This window comes from Papaver somniferum, chromosome 2 (genome assembly GCF_003573695.1).
Source record: "Papaver somniferum cultivar HN1 chromosome 2, ASM357369v1, whole genome shotgun sequence".
Lineage (NCBI taxonomy): Eukaryota > Viridiplantae > Streptophyta > Magnoliopsida > Ranunculales > Papaveraceae > Papaver > Papaver somniferum.
In genome coordinates, this window is record NC_039359.1 from 185,333,872 (window position 1) to 185,349,752 (window position 15,881).

The 15,881-nt window shown below is 36.0% G+C and overlaps 1 protein-coding gene and 1 pseudogene across 5 annotated transcripts; one reads left to right on the top strand and one right to left on the bottom strand.

Moving 5' to 3' along the window:
* The window catches only part of LOC113352498, a 134,097-nt pseudogene that overhangs the window by 22,085 nt on the left and 96,131 nt on the right, over nt 1–15,881 (top strand).
* Nucleotides 435–7,646, bottom strand: LOC113349988. 5 transcript variants are annotated; one of them, XM_026594040.1, is made up of 7 exons: nt 7,461–7,646; nt 4,213–4,696; nt 3,927–4,061; nt 1,479–3,843; nt 1,251–1,366; nt 989–1,101; nt 435–809 (listed from the first exon to the last, which is right to left on the bottom strand). In XM_026594040.1, the coding sequence occupies exons 2-7, from the start codon at nt 4,622–4,624 to the stop codon at nt 702–704; spliced, it is 3,249 nt and encodes a 1,082-aa protein (XP_026449825.1). In that variant the 5' UTR covers nt 4,625–4,696; nt 7,461–7,646; the 3' UTR covers nt 435–701. The 5 variants fall into 5 exon arrangements, with proteins under 5 accessions (XP_026449825.1, XP_026449826.1, XP_026449824.1 ...); XM_026594041.1 differs by having other exon boundaries at nt 4,213–4,701; XM_026594039.1 differs by having other exon boundaries at nt 5,035–7,646.

Here is a 15,881-nt window from a genome sequence, read left to right on the forward strand (position 1 = left end):
TCCATGGAAAAGAGAAATGGACCAAATGGTAGAGCAATTTCTCCGTGATTTATATGGGCTGATATCGTTTGGCCGAACCAACGGTCAGGATCGCTTTAATTTTTTTGTCCTATATGAAATGGTCTCAGTCCCTAATAATCTGGTATCAGCCCATATAAATCGTGCATTTCTAAACCGCACCATTACAGCAGTAAGGACTAAGGTTAATATACTGACACAGCCTGCAACCATTAGTTGAAAGATGGCTATTGCTACTGATACTCAGAATTAGGATCCACTTGAAACTCAAGGATATTGTCCTCGAAACCAATCAGCTCGACATCGAACCCCATTTTGACTTCATGTGGAAATAGAGAAAGACAACTGATACTAGCAAAATTTGGAAGTACAGGTGAGTTCACGCTTCAATAGAGAGATGTTCATAAAACAAATACTACTGTATAACAAAAATCAATAACTTAGGCTCATGAATACAAACTATATACTACTACGTTTCATAATCAGCTATGAAACACAAAACTTCATTTACTACAAGCTCAAATTTTATCAAAATTCTATATACATGACCTGATGAACTGACATATTAAATTGTTTCCTTGCGACACCCCTCTATTGAACAGCATAGCTGAAGTATCTTACGCAGGGAGAAAAAAACTATAGTACAACATAGATTTCTTTTACAAGTAACGTTTGGGTACCTCCTAAAATTCAAACTTCTTTCTCTCTTCAAATTTCATTTTCAGATCTTCTTCTGGTGGCATCTTTCCGCCACCTAGTAAGGTTGCACACCACCATGCCATGAGTTCATCCTGTTAAATATCAGGAGGGGCATATTACATGACTACAAAGATTAACGGAAAAATAAATTTGATATACTCTCACAGTTTTGCCTAGTTAGGAATCTAATCATGAAAGAGTTTTTTTACTTCAGATCTTTTACAATGTTCACATAGAGTAGAATGCTGTAGATTTGAGTGGCAAGTTTTACCTCTGTGTAGTCGTGGTTTGAGACAAAACGATTTTCAATAAAGCATTTGAAACCAGCTATGTCCACTGAAAGGGAAAGTTTGTGACTACCCAGTGATCCCTCTCCTGGTTTTCCTAAAAGAAACACGAAAAAAAAAAAGAAAAAAAAAAGTAAACAGAAGTAAGAGATTAATCTAGTATACCAAGTTTATGGATCCCAATCATTTGAATCATAATTACACATTCACAAATTACAGTGTAAATAAATTCTGTTATAAATTTACCATTAATGCGTGCTACGAAATAACCTGTGCCCCCTAGTCCTTCGTCCCACTTCCGTAGTCGCAGCCGTAAAAAAAAACCGTCGATACAAGCAAATGGCATTGGTGATTTCATCCATCTATGTCCACAAAACATAACTAGTAATCAGTTTCAAAGATATTTCTAGCTGAATTTTTTCCAAATAAATTTTTTACAACAAACAACTACTTCAAAATGAGAGCGCTACTTACTTGAGCACGTCAGTGCGAGTTAAACGAAGCCTTTTTACAGCTTCAAAGGTTCCTCTTGGCACGGCAGGAATGTGTCGATGGACAAAGTTGCAAAAAGCTGCGATTTGATTTTCTTTTGATACATTATCTGTAGAACCCGAAGCAGTCTGCTTCCCTTTCATTACGAAATCTTTGGAAGTTTTCTTCCTTGACACTTCATGATCTTTCTCAACCAAGGTCCTTTCATCAAGTATCACTGTTCCGCTCGTTATTGAGTTGACATTTTTACCCACGTTGGCTTCAGCATCTACCCTCGTTTTATTCCCATCAGAAGTTGTAATTGCAATCTGGCACTGAAAATCAACATTTTCAGATGAATTTTTCCTGCCACCAGATTGGTATTCTTTTCTGGAGAAAGAGCATGGACATGAAATGGCCCAATGATCTAGCTGAAAACAGCGAATGCACAAGCAAGCCGATACTTCTTTCCCGTCAAATGGATGTGCTTTTTTGTAAATCTCCTCAATCTCGGATCCAGTTATTCGCGTGCAGTCATGTAACTTGTGACCTTTTATGCCACAAAAGAAACAAATTGTGGTTGCATGGCTTGTACTACCACCTGCTCCTGACAGAATGATGTTTCTTAAAGCATCCAGTCTCCAAGTCAAGGTAGAAACCAATGCCTCTGAATTTTTGAATCTTTGAGAATGTTTGGCTATATTTTTTAGCTTACATTTGGATTTATCCAGATCACCACTTTTAATTCTCTTAAAACCGAAGGATCCATAAGTATTTATCACAAAATTTTGAGTTTTTGTACTTCTACCATCAGCTGTGTCCTCCATAGAAGGCTTAGAACTACTCTCAGAAACATTCTTCTCCTTCCGTGAAACTACAGAATTTTGAGCATTGGAAATAATCTTGTTGTGGTTGTTCGGACCCTCAGAAGGTGAATTTAGATTCTGTTGACGTTTCTTAGGCAAACCCATCATGAGGCCAGAAACTTTTGGAGAAAATCTTGTTATCCATAAGTTCCCAAGAGAATCACTTCTATTGATCACATCGTTGAATGCCTTGTTTGAAAGATTAACAGAGCCAAGTTTACTGTTTTCTTTCCCTTCAGATGGAGAGCCAGGATCACTACGCGGAGAGGAACTTACCGAGATTACTCCATTTTTCTTGAGATTAGATGCCATGCTACAGAAATTTCTGTTCTTGGCACTTCCATCTCCCCATTTTTCCTGATCAGAACTTATATTCTCAGAAGGATTATTTGGCAGAGTCGAAGGACCTTCCCCGTCAGATATTCTCTGATCGAACTTGTCATTTGATAAAATGATTTGCTTACACTTGCCATTGTCTTCCCCAGTCGAAGGACTGCTACTGTTGTCAAGTTCCCTTGAGCCTTCTCCTAGCTGACTATCAAGAGTTAATATTCTGTCATCCTGAACCCTTGAGCTAGGACAATACAATGCCTTGAAAATTGTTTGAAAACCAGCACTTGTTTCACTCTTTCGATTACAATGATGAGTTTTCATAGTTAGAGCTAATGAAGGTGTATCTTCTGAATTAGATTTTGATAATCCTTTGATCATGTTTGATATCCAATTCATGAAAGAGCTGTCCTGTCGTTGTAAAGGTCCAAAATGAGGACTTTCATGGTGTGTCTGCTTCACTTTCTTGCTCTCTACAATCATTTGCTTTTCAAAGTTCCATTTTCTCTTCCCAGCTGAAAACATCCCGGTGCTATTGCAACTTTCAACACTCTCATGGCTATCATCCTCGTCTTTTAGAATATTTTCACTGATTCCGTCATCACATAAAACATTTTCTTTATCTTTTCTCTGAGATAACGGATTTTTGCTACTACTTGGGGAGACATCGACTGCTGGAAACTCCGTCGATGAAGCAAGTACTATACCGTTCTGGCAGGGAGAGTCTTTACCTTCTTCAGCAGCATGTTTTGATGCTATGATACCCCCCTTGTCACAAGCGCTTTCATCTTTGAGAAGTTGTAAATCATTTTCAGCGGTTGATTCCTGATTCTGCAAAGGAGAGATAAGTTGAATTTTGTTCGTTTTACATTTCTCATCTTTTTGAATACCCTGAGCTAATTCTAATCTCTCTTCCTCACTTGCATGGGATATTACAAGTGGGTTCTGAGTATCAGAAACTTTGGATTGTTTTAGAGTAGCAACGTCGGGAGAGAATGACCCTTGCATGTCAGACGCATGACTATCTCCACTACGAATAGCTTTGTTGATTTCAGTAGGAGTAGACTTGGCTCCTAAGTTCAAATTCCTGTCTGCTGGTTCTACTCGCGCCAAATAGAACTTTGTCTGATCTGATTTTGATGTGGAGGAACCCCTTATGTCAGTGCCAGGATCTATAGAGGAGCCAAGTAGTTTCATGAGACATCAATAACATATAAAGAAATCACCAAAAAATTGCAGCCGTATGTATGACTACCTGGCATAGGAGCTCTTTCAGTTTGATGAAACATATCCACTTCCTCTTTTCCTGGATGAACACCTTCCGCATCTGTATTTGAAAATGTAAATTTCATTTTACTGGTCATCTCTTCTAAGCCACCACTTGATCCTGCTAAAACATTTTTTTCATCAGAGTTTTTAGACATGCCCCACAAGGGGAAAAAGTCTCAGAGTGAAACTTTAAAAAAAAAAATGCTGATATCAAACATAATACCCAAATTCTGTTCATGGGTTGTTTGTCTGCCAGATAGGTGAGGTACTACCTGTGGTGCTTCTTGGAGACCTGACTAGGTTTGCTTCAGAAAGTTTACAACGCAAATGGGGTTCCATTTGCGATGAAGCCAAGATTTCTTCATCCACATTTGTATATTCTTTAGCTTCCTTGGCCGTGATACTTTGAGTTGGTGAATGTACCAGAGTATTTGATGCGACACCACACAAAAAGGAAAAGTTTTTCTCGGGTAAGTTACAATCAGCAGATTTAAGACTCGCCCCTTTCTGTGGAGACCAAACTAGTTCGGATAACGGGGTAGAAGTCACAAAGATCATATCTGCACTAGAACCTGCATTTGCACCTGCACTGGAATTGTTATTTGATCCTACGTGTGTGCTTTGATTGCCGGGACCTATTGAAAGTCCCAAATCTGTCACTGGTTCCTCTTTGTTATCATCCATGCTATTCTGTAGGACAACTTGCTCAGTGTGGAATCCTGAGAGTCGGACCAAGTCTAAGGCAATCCCCCCCACCTGGACTTTGGGAGTACATGCTTTTAGTGCAAAAGACGTAACCATTGAATTTTTATCAAGTGAAACATAAGAAATTAATTCGACATCAACTCTAATTAGAAAAATATTTGAACAAATAAATTTACTTTAATGTACTTTGTCCATCACTCCTCCAGGATGCAAGAAATTCTCTAGAAATTGAGCGAAACTCCCAACAAATAAATAAATCATACAAAACAGATTTATCTTATGATGTGATTTTACTTTTACATACCCCCAACAAAGAGGTTTAGAAAAGTTAAGTAGCTTCAAAAATACCAACTCGTCATGTTTTAAGCATGACAGGGAAGTGTACTCACATTGCAGAGTCGTAGTTGAGCCCATTAAGGTGACGAGTTGGAGTTATAATTAGTTAGAACATAAGTTTCAGGTGGAGTTGAATTGAGCAAAACTTAGAATTAGACACTCAGATGGATATCAGCTGGCAATGAACAGAGGTTGGCTAACATGATTAATCCACAGATAGGAGTTGTATGCGAAGATGATTGCGTTTAAATCTGTGACCCATCACAGATTGGTTTCACTAGATAAGATAGAATTCTTGCTGGCATCCTATTGCATGAATGGACTAAGATGAGCATCATCCATGGAATTCAAAATTCCAATTAATTAGTCACTACCATGGGGTCTAGGAACTGAACTTATTATGGTGGAGGCTCCACATATTAGTACTTTTGACCTCAATTTGATTTCTTTTTTTGAAGTAAACAAACGGAGCCTGCTGGTAAACTAGTTCTTTTCCCAGTCAGAGTGTACACCAAAAAACTAAACTCATTTGAGAATAAATAAGATGTGCAAGTGAATTGTGATGAAAATTTAAAGGACAATGAGTTCCCAACTAATAAGGACAACATCTTCATAAATGATTGCCCACATCTATTTAATGACAATGGACCACATGCATATGTCTGTCTTGACTTCCATTGGCAATGCCGTACTATTAATCCTATCTTAAAAGATTCTCTACATTTCTTTCTCCCCTACAGAATTCAAAAAGGGGGAAAGGGGAAGATTTCATATAGCTCTCTTTTGTAGAGAACAATATCCTCTGCGAACAAGTGGAATGGATATCCCACGACCATTACTTTTACCAGTATCAAATCAATGACAATAATTTTGAAAATGATATCCATACCCCAATTTACCCAGTATAAAATCGAGCAGTTTGCAAACAAGGGCGACTAACTGTGTCGGGTCCACTGTGCCCTACTACCCTGTGCTTTAGGACATCATTCCCATCGTTTGTCCAATGTTGGTTAAGAAGAGGCTGGGTCAGTCAAACAGAGTATGAAGCTTTTCTATAATTTTGACAATCATTTTTCCACTGTACACACTTATATTCCCTCCAAGATTAATTGAGCTATTTGTAGTTTGCACAAATTTTAAGGCATGGAGGAAAGGGCCTATGTTTAAGTATTTTTTTTTACAATTATGTCCTCATATATAATAACCAGTAAAACTTAGAAATGATTTATCTCTTAAACTATACGACGATTTTTCGTAAATTTTATACCGTTGGGAAGCATTTTAAAACACCTACGTAACGAGTATAAACATAACTATCAAATTATACATATTTCTTATAGTAACAATAATCAATTAAAAGGATATTTTAGAAATAACCTCTTGATTAGTGAAACATCTCAATTATTTATTGGACAAAGTGTAAAACCAAATAGCTCAATTAATCTTGGACGGAGGGAGTAGTTAAAGAACCTCAGAATTATGATGTACTCCCTCCGTCCTAGTTTACTTGCTAAAATTGGTCATTTTTTTGTCCTAATTTACTTGAAAAGTTTCATATTTTCCCCCATTTTAACCTAATTTACCTCTATATTAAAATCAGGTCATGGTATTGAGAATTATGTGCAATTCTATTTCACATGCAGATCATAAATACTCTTTTTCTCTCTCTACATCATAAATACTCCTCTCCTCTCTCTATATAACAAGAGAGGTGCGGGTTTTGACGCAATTTTTTTTGGTGTTGAATTCTTTTTTAAATAGTAAACCTAAAAACTACATATGTGTCTTAAATGTAGCTTGGGAGCAATTTTGGAAAAAAAGCCCTCTCTCTACTTTCCTTAATCTCTGTGCAAAACCCAATTTTAGCAAGGAGGGAGTATTTTAGTACACACTCTGGGATTCTATAAAATAAATGCAAGAAATTCCTAGCGCAACGGGTTTCGATTATCAGAAATTGGACTCTAAGTCATCTGAGTGATCTAACGGTAATTGCAGACAATAAATTTGATACTATCAGCGCAAAAGGTGCCTTATTTTTGTTTTAGGATTCCTAAAATTTTCACTCAGATTAGCAAGTTATTCCAAATTAAGTGCTATCACATTAGAGCTCAATCTCTCCGCATAAAAACAACCCTAAATAGAGTTCCAATCCACAATCAACATAGGGACGACTCAAAATTACACAGGCATCTTAAACATCCATATAACTAAACCGACACAAGACATATAATAACAGAATCCAAACTTGTGTTTTAAATTCAACAGAGTTAGATGGAACCGCACATAATATGATAGACAAATTTATCAATAAAGAATTAAACAAAAAAACAGAGAAAAGTACCAAATGCTGCAAATTGCAATGACGAATTCAGATAAAATGGGAGGACGAAATAAAAAGAGATAAAAAAAACGAAAAAAATAACAATAATCAACAGAAACCGTGTCAATTTAAAACAGTATAGTTTGTGTTCTAACATACCTAATTTGTCTTCCGAATCATCAATAAGTTCAAAATTTTCTGACCTGAAATGCTTCCCAGTTATATCTTACTATTACCCAATATTGTTCAAACAGAGAACTTAATCACAGAAGAAAATCCAAGAAACAAGAGAGGGAGAGGGGTGAGAGGGATCAGTTGATAAGTTGAAACTGGTGGGGGTGTTTAGAAAAGAAATTAATTAATTGCATGAAGTTATCAGTCGCGGCTTCAGTAAACTATAAGATTCCAAAATATTCAAGGTTAAGAGGATGACACGTGGCCTTATTTGTCGCCAGTAGTGATACACTAGCTGTAGTTTTTTTTCCTTCTTTCTTTTGATCCACAAAGCAGCTATACTCGGTATGTTAAGGCTAACCGTATGCTCTTCTAATCTAGCAACTAGATTGCCCATCCACGTCAGTTAGGACAACCTCCTAAATTTTATGGGATGGCTAATCTAATAGCTAGATTACAAAGAGAGAGGTCAGTTCCAATGGGGATGGCAGGCTAACACACACAAATGCCATGCCACGTGGCCTAGCAAACTGGCCTCACCACTACGATAAATAAAATAAGCGATCGAGTCTCTATCGGACGATTGACATACAACCATCAGCGGTAGAGATTATATCGTTGTAGATATACTATCCATCGTTAGTGGTGGAGCTCCCATCACTCAGTAGTCAATCCATTTCCAACGACTCTTTCAATATCGCTTATAAATATGTGGATTTCAAAAGCAATCTTTACACCAAATTTTTACACAAAAATTTCTTCTTCTTTAATCTCAAAAAAAAAACTCAAATGATAAAATTAAAACCTAACTTGATTTATTTGGAGTAGTACTTGAAATCGTTGTTAGCAAGATATATGATAGTTGTAAAGAAATAGGGGAAAAGCAAAGAAGTTTATAAGTTTTGGATATTGATGCCATCCAAAGGGAATTTTGGTGGGGAAAACATAATAATTCCAAAGGCTTTTATCCTATCAGCAGGGAGTTTCTTTTTGAACCCGTTGAATTAGGGGTGTTAGGTTTTAAAGATGCAAACAAGCTGAACAAGACCATGAATGCTAAGCTTGCTTGGAGATTAGTACCCCACCAGAATTCCCTTTTGGGGTGTGTTTTAAAAGACAAATACTTAATTCAACTGTTTTTCATGCAAAGAAACACTATAATGCTTTGTGGATCTGGAGATGCATATTACATGGTGTCTCTCTGATTCATAAATTCGACTGCTGGGCGGTAGATGATGGTGAGTCAATAAATGTTTGGACAGACAAATAGATAACATGTATGGAAGATAATCTCTTAACTTACTGTAATAACAAGCTAAATTCGTTAACACTTGTATCTGAGTTGTTGAACTTAAATACGAAGAAGTGGAATGAACTGGATGTCAGAAATAACTTCCCAAATGCTCTTGTTGAAATGATTTTAAGTACTAGAATATTCACAGATAGAAATGGTAGTTTGAAACAGGACAAGCTAAGATGGTTCCTAATAAAGAATGAAAACTTTTCTATTAAATCTATGTACCATAAGCTCAAAAATCCATCAGTAAATATTAGTACGCCAGATAATGTTTCTTTCTGGAAATCCTTCTGGAAGCTCAACATCTTGCAGAGAAATTTTTTTTTGTGTGTGTGGAAATGTATTCATAATGCATTCCCTGTTAGGAAATATTTAGGACAACTCATAGACTTGAAATGTATTTTTTGTGAGCATGATTGTGAATCTCTTAAACATCTCTTTATTGAATGCCCCTATGCAAAGACTGTTTCAATGCTACCTCCTCTTATAGGTATGAATCCTAACAATGATGCTAATTTCTCCTTTGCAAATATCTACTCTGATTGGATTGCAGGGGTAAGTATAAGTAGTGATATAAAAATAATGGCCATAATATGCTGGTTGATGCCTTAGGATCTTTCAATCCAAATTTACCACAAGTATTCAGCTAGCCCTAGTAGTCCAAAAACACTTGGATTTATGTTCTCCTCTGAAGAAAACTTTAACTGAAAACACATACCAAGGAGTAAACTCAGCATCTACTTCACATAGGAAGCAAAATCACACAGATCAAGGATGGAAAAAACCCTCATTTAATCAATTTAAAGTTAATTTTGATGCTTCATGGATTGATTCTTTTAATTCTTTTGGTTATAGTTTAACCCTTCGTTCTGATACAGGAAAAACTAACCAATCTAGAGCAAGGACATTCCATGCCTCCACTGTAAAAGCTCTGAGTTTACTGGAAGCGGCAAACTGGGCAAAGAGTATGGACCTAAAAGACTTTGGGTGGAAGGTGATTTCCACAGACTTATACTCTATGCTCACAGACTTATACTCTATGCTCAAAACAAACCTAGTAACATTTTTTGGAGAAACCAGGCTATCACATCAGAAGCAATGAAAATTTTGCAGTCTTGTGAATTTTTTTTGGGTATTATTTACAAGAATAAAAGATGCAATGAAGTGGCTGATATCTTGGCAAAAGAAGCAAGAAATAGACAATTTCACAAACATCAATGGTCACGAATGCCATATTTTATCATTTCCTTTCTATTTTCATATTTTCAGTTTTCAAACTCTTTTGTAATTTCTAATTCTGGTGATGGGGAAAACAACGTGTTGGTAGAAGCCAATATCTCGAGTCACTTAACTGAGATAAGTGCAACCAACACTTTGGAGAATGCTCTGTAATAGTTTCCTTTTTTAATCCACTTAATCTTCAAAAAAAAGAAGCAAGAAAGAGACAATTTCACAAACATCAATGGTCACGAATGCCATATTTTATCATTTCCTTTCTATTTTCATATTTTCAGTTTTCAAACTCTTTTGTAATTTCTAATTCTGGTGATGGGAAAAACAACGTGTTGGTAGAAGCCAATGTCTCGAGTCACTTAACTGAGATAAGTGCAACCAACACTTTGGAAAATGCTCTGTAACAGTTTCCTTTTTTAATCCACTTAATCTTCAAAAAAAAATAAAAGAAAATAAAGCCATAGAAATGTTCAAGCAAGAAAAATCAAGGCATAACATATTGAAAAATAAGAAAAATACTAGTCACAAAAAAAAAAGGAACTACATTCATGAACACATTGATTTAAAGTTATGTGAAATGAAGAAGAAAAACAAGATGAAGAACATTATCTCTGATTTTATTTCTAAAGTCTTTATTTATACTAGTACTTTCTAGTTTATATATCTTGTAAAGTGACGCAAAAAATTAAGCTCATGCTCTTGATTCTGACTTATATTTTTAAATAGATTTACATTTAAATAATAAATTAAGAAAAATATTAAAACTTACATTCAGGCTAAAGTTGACAACTATGAAATCAAAACAAAAAAAACTGGATTAAATTCGGGCAACACTCTTAAGATCTCATAACAACTTCCATATTGGAATTCTTTTATGTTGTTGTGGAGTCACTCCACACGACACCTTTGTTCAAGGTCCATCAGGCTTTCACTACTCTTCATGTTTCGACCCGCTTGCATTATCAAAGAAACATACAAATTAATATCTTTAGTGATTACATTGAACTGACCACTCAACACGCTAGCTCACATCACAATTGTAGAGTTCATCGTTTCTTCTTGAAATTTTACAAATACGTTTTCCCAAAATGGCCTGGCTTGGAAAGCGCCACCAACGATATGATGTTCAGTAAAAAAAAAAGCATAATTCCTGCAAATACTTTCATCTTCCGCTTGTGTAAATTTTGGAGTCTGCCTTCTTATTTGATTTTCGGCGACATGTTGGTTTTCTATTAACTAAGCTAGAGGTGTAAATTTTTGCCCGGCAGCCCAAGACCCAGTACCATCCGCCCTATCCCATGACAACCCATGGGTGCCCGTGGCCCATTACGGGATGGAAATACCTAACCCATTTAAATAAGAGGGCGGGCACATGCCACAAGTCAAATTTTCTTTCCCTGCCCAATACCCTCCCTATTTGCCCATCAATGTTACCCGCCCTATTAGACCGCCAATGGTATCCATTTACTTAGCCTAAATGACTGTTTTCATTTTCCTCATAGTTCTCATATGTGTTTCTTAACTTTTACTCCATAGGAATCTAAATTTGTTAACCATATAGAGAAAATATTGGGCAAAATTTAAGGCAGTTTCCTTATCTGATGATTCAATTCAAGAAAAATTAGAGGAAGTTTGGTTTATCTTGTTCCCATCTCAATCTCGTATTTGATTATTAATTTTAAGTAATACTTGTATGTTATTACATTACTTTCTTTTGAGTTTTAATAATACATATATATTTTTGTAATATTAATTTTAAGTAATATTCAAGGCCCTCCCGATCCTACCCGCCCGAGCCCAAATTACATAACAGGCTTGGGCAGGCCATGGGTACTAATGTAGATAAATAATCATGTCCCCCAGCCCTTTTAATTTCATGGGTAAGAGATTTTCCTGTCCGCCCTATACAGTCCCATTTAATAATTAGGTCGGACATCCCGGCCCAATTTACACCCCTAAACTCAGCCATGTTCATATTTTGAAAAATTAGAAGAGATATGACATTATAAAAGAGGTGAGATTCGAAATGAAATTGTAATGGGGTATTTATAGGATGATATATTTTTGGTTGTTAGATGAAATATGCTGAGTGGGGTAGTTTATACCGAGCAGCTAAGTTTTGATTGTGAGTTGTAGTTCCCGTCGAGCCATTGAGACTCTATCGCTCGATAGGAATTGCACCTCGCCTGTCTAAGTGGCATATTTTTCACTTTACCGTACCCATAGTGGGTGCAAAAGACCAAAGAATATGCCATTCCCGTAGGAACTGGCCTAATACATATATATTGCTTTGAGATACGCAAACGTTTTCGGTAGGTAAAGTTAAGTTGACTTGTTTATTTATGTACTTGCAAATACTAGTTTTTTTTCTTGAAACAGGCGATAAATTAAACTAGCTTCTCAAATTAAAAGTCTGTATTATTTGTCGTGGGATTATTACAATCAACTTAGTTATATAAATGTTACCATCTCCAGAGGATGTGACATAACATTCTGCAATAAAAAAAAGTTTTGGCATCCATCATGCCTTATAAAGTTACAAGTAAATTGTATAAAATAACAAAAAAGTTCTACATTTTCTTCTATTATAATTGAGTTGGTTAATCTTTTTGGGAGATTCCATTCCATTTTCTTTATAAGCTTCTTGTTGTCGATTTCGATGTTGCATGTCCTCTTCTTGTGATGTTGATGCTATACCGTTGTTTCTTTAACTCCCAAGGTGTTGCTTTCTTCTAGAGTGCTCACTTCGCAATGGAATGCCCATTGTCCTTTGTTTGCTCATCCCATGTGTTAGAACAATAATCACAGTAGCAATAGTTAACTGGTCAAGCCAATTGTTGTAGCATAACATAGTTAGTCTCTATGAAAGAGTTCTGTTTTGTGTGTGATCTAATTGTTTTGTGCCTGGGTTTATGTTGTGGACCAGGTCTGCTGGGATGCTATGACAAGCTTTGATGTGGGTGTTGAGGAGATCGATAGTAATTGTAGGGGTCTGTTGATTGTTTTGGAAACATTTAAGGCACCTAGATTTCCAAATGAACCATGTTGTGAGAGCACACAATTGATTTCATTTCATATTTTGTATAGAGCTAGAACCATTATTACTAATCAATAACCCTATCCAATTGGCTATACTAACATTGTTGTTATCCATTCTACCATTGATACCAAATCAAACTGCCTTGCTGAAAGGTCATCTAAGAAGGGTGTGTTCCTATGCTTCTATAGATTGGTGACACATAGTACAATAGGTATTTATTGTTGTTACCCATCTACCCAATCTATTACAAACCGGTAAGATATCGTTATAACATTTCAAAATAAAAACTTTGATGCACAGAAGAACTTCTAGAGACCAGATTTTTCTCCATGTTAGGTTCAGCAGGGGAAGCTGAATAGTGTTATCTGTGTGATCTTTAACAAGATGCTCGTACACTGATTTAACCGTTAGATTACCCTTATTGGTCAGAGGCCATATTAGAGGGTTCTGACTCTCGGAGTTTTGTTGCAAATCAATACCAATGATATTATGTACTACGTGATATGGGAGAACCTGATGTAAGAAATCCACATTCCATTTCCTACTATCTTGAATCAAAATATTACTAGCCTTTTTCAAAGTATCAACTATTTTTGGTTTTATGTCATTTCTGAAAATATGATTTGGGGAATTTAAAGGGATCCAATTATGAGACCAAAGTTGAATTTTTTGTCCATTTCATATTTTTCACATTGCTTCATCTTCTATTATTTGAATGTCATTCCATAATCCCTTCCAAAACCAAGAACAATTTTGTTTTGTTTTAATGATATTGAGCGGGGAAATATTATTTGAAGTATTTTTTTTTAAGACTCTCGAGGTGGGCGAATTAGGACATTTTATCATTCTCCATGTCGTTTTGGTTAACATCACTAGTTTAAACTTTTCAAATTGTTTGAAACCCAAACCTTCATTAGTAATTGGTTTGCAAATCGATCTCCAAGCTTTAGGACATCATCCTCTACTGCTCTTATTTGCGTGCTACTAGCCCCACCACCCAGAAAGCCCTATTTAAAAAGTCAATTTATTTTGTTATCTCTTTGGGGATAATAAAGGGACATTTGATATGTTTCCAAGGTATCAGCAACATGTTTAATTAGCACTCCTGAAAAAGCGGGGGTCTAACAACCACACCCAATATTTCGTTTAGGCAATCTGTATGGATTAACTCCAATATATTTCCAAGAGAATCAATTAGACATTCAAACTCAATCAAGGAAAATACATCCAAGAGTTATATATTTGTTTCTCAATGTAATAAGCAAATCAAACAGATAGAAATCCAGGAGCCTGATTAATACGAGAAACAACTTGCACGGTACCAAAGACCAATGTTCAAGTGTCAATCAATTTCAATCAACAACCAAAGGTTGGATTTACCAATTGATTGAACTACGCACAACCTGTAATATTTCAATTATATAGAAAAAATATGCGGAAAAGAATGACACAGACACCAGAAATTTTGTTAACGAGGAAACCGCAAATGCAGAAAAACCCCGGGACCTAGTCCAGATTTGAACACCACACTGTATTAAGCCGCTACAGACTCTAGCCTACTACAAGTTAACTTCAGACTGGAATGTAGTTGAGACCTAACCAATTTCACACTGATTAAGGTACAGTCGCGTTTCTTACGCCTCTGAATCCCAGCAGGACTCTACGCACTTGATTCCCTTAGATGATCTCACCCACAACTAAGAGTTGCTACGACCCAAAGTCGAAGACTTGATAAACAAATATGTCTCACACAGAAAAGTCTATTGAATAGATAAATCTGTCTCCCACAGAAGTACCCACGAGTTTCTTTTTCCGTCTTTTGATAAATCAAGGTGAACGGGAACCAATTGATACACGAGACTTATATTCCCGAAGAACGACCTAGTAAAATCAATCATCTCACAATGATCTTAACCGTATGGTAGCGGAAAAAGATATTGTGGAATCATAAACGTTGAGATGAAGATGTTTGTGACTACTTTTTATCTTACCTATCGGAGATTGAATCTCGAGAAAATCTTAGAGAATAGAATAAAGTAAGATCAAAACACGCAACTACAGAGAAAATAGTTGGGTTTGGCTTTAGAATCCCAATGAAGTCTTTAAGTCGTTAACCTATAATGGTTTTAGAAAAACCTAGGTTAAAGGAGAATCGACTCTAGTCGCAACTAGTATCACACAGGAGGTGTGGGGATTAGGTTTCCCAGTTGTTAAAGTTCTCTCTTATATAGTCTTCAAATCATGGTTTGCAATCAATGTTACCTTGGTAACAAAGCATTCATTATTCACTGTTAGATGAAAAAATGATTAGATTCAAGCTAATATCTTTCAATCGTTAGATTTTCTTAGCTTGTTACACACAAATAAAATGTACCTTCATATAGATATGGGTAGCCGTACCTAAACGTGTACACTTAGTTGGATCAACAACAGTTAACCGAAGTTAGCCATATGAACACTTATATATCAACCTCGTTCATCTTAATCACAACTAGTTCAAATGACTCAAATGAAACTAGTTATAGAGTTGTTCAATTGTTTATATTATCATAGAAGTATACAAGACACAATTGAAGAAAAATCGATTTTGATTCACTCGAATCAATTCATGAACATTATAACCACGTTTTGCAAAGATTGCATTCCTTATTATATAAATGTATTTGTTCATTAACAAACCGATTTTAGAACTTAACCCACTCAGGTATGCAAACGGGTACGCATACCTAGAGTTCTTGGACCTGGTTTGTTCGCCAGTATGCAAACAGGTACCCATACTGTCGTTCACAACCAACATCAGTTGAAATCAGTACGCATACGGGTATGCATACTATGG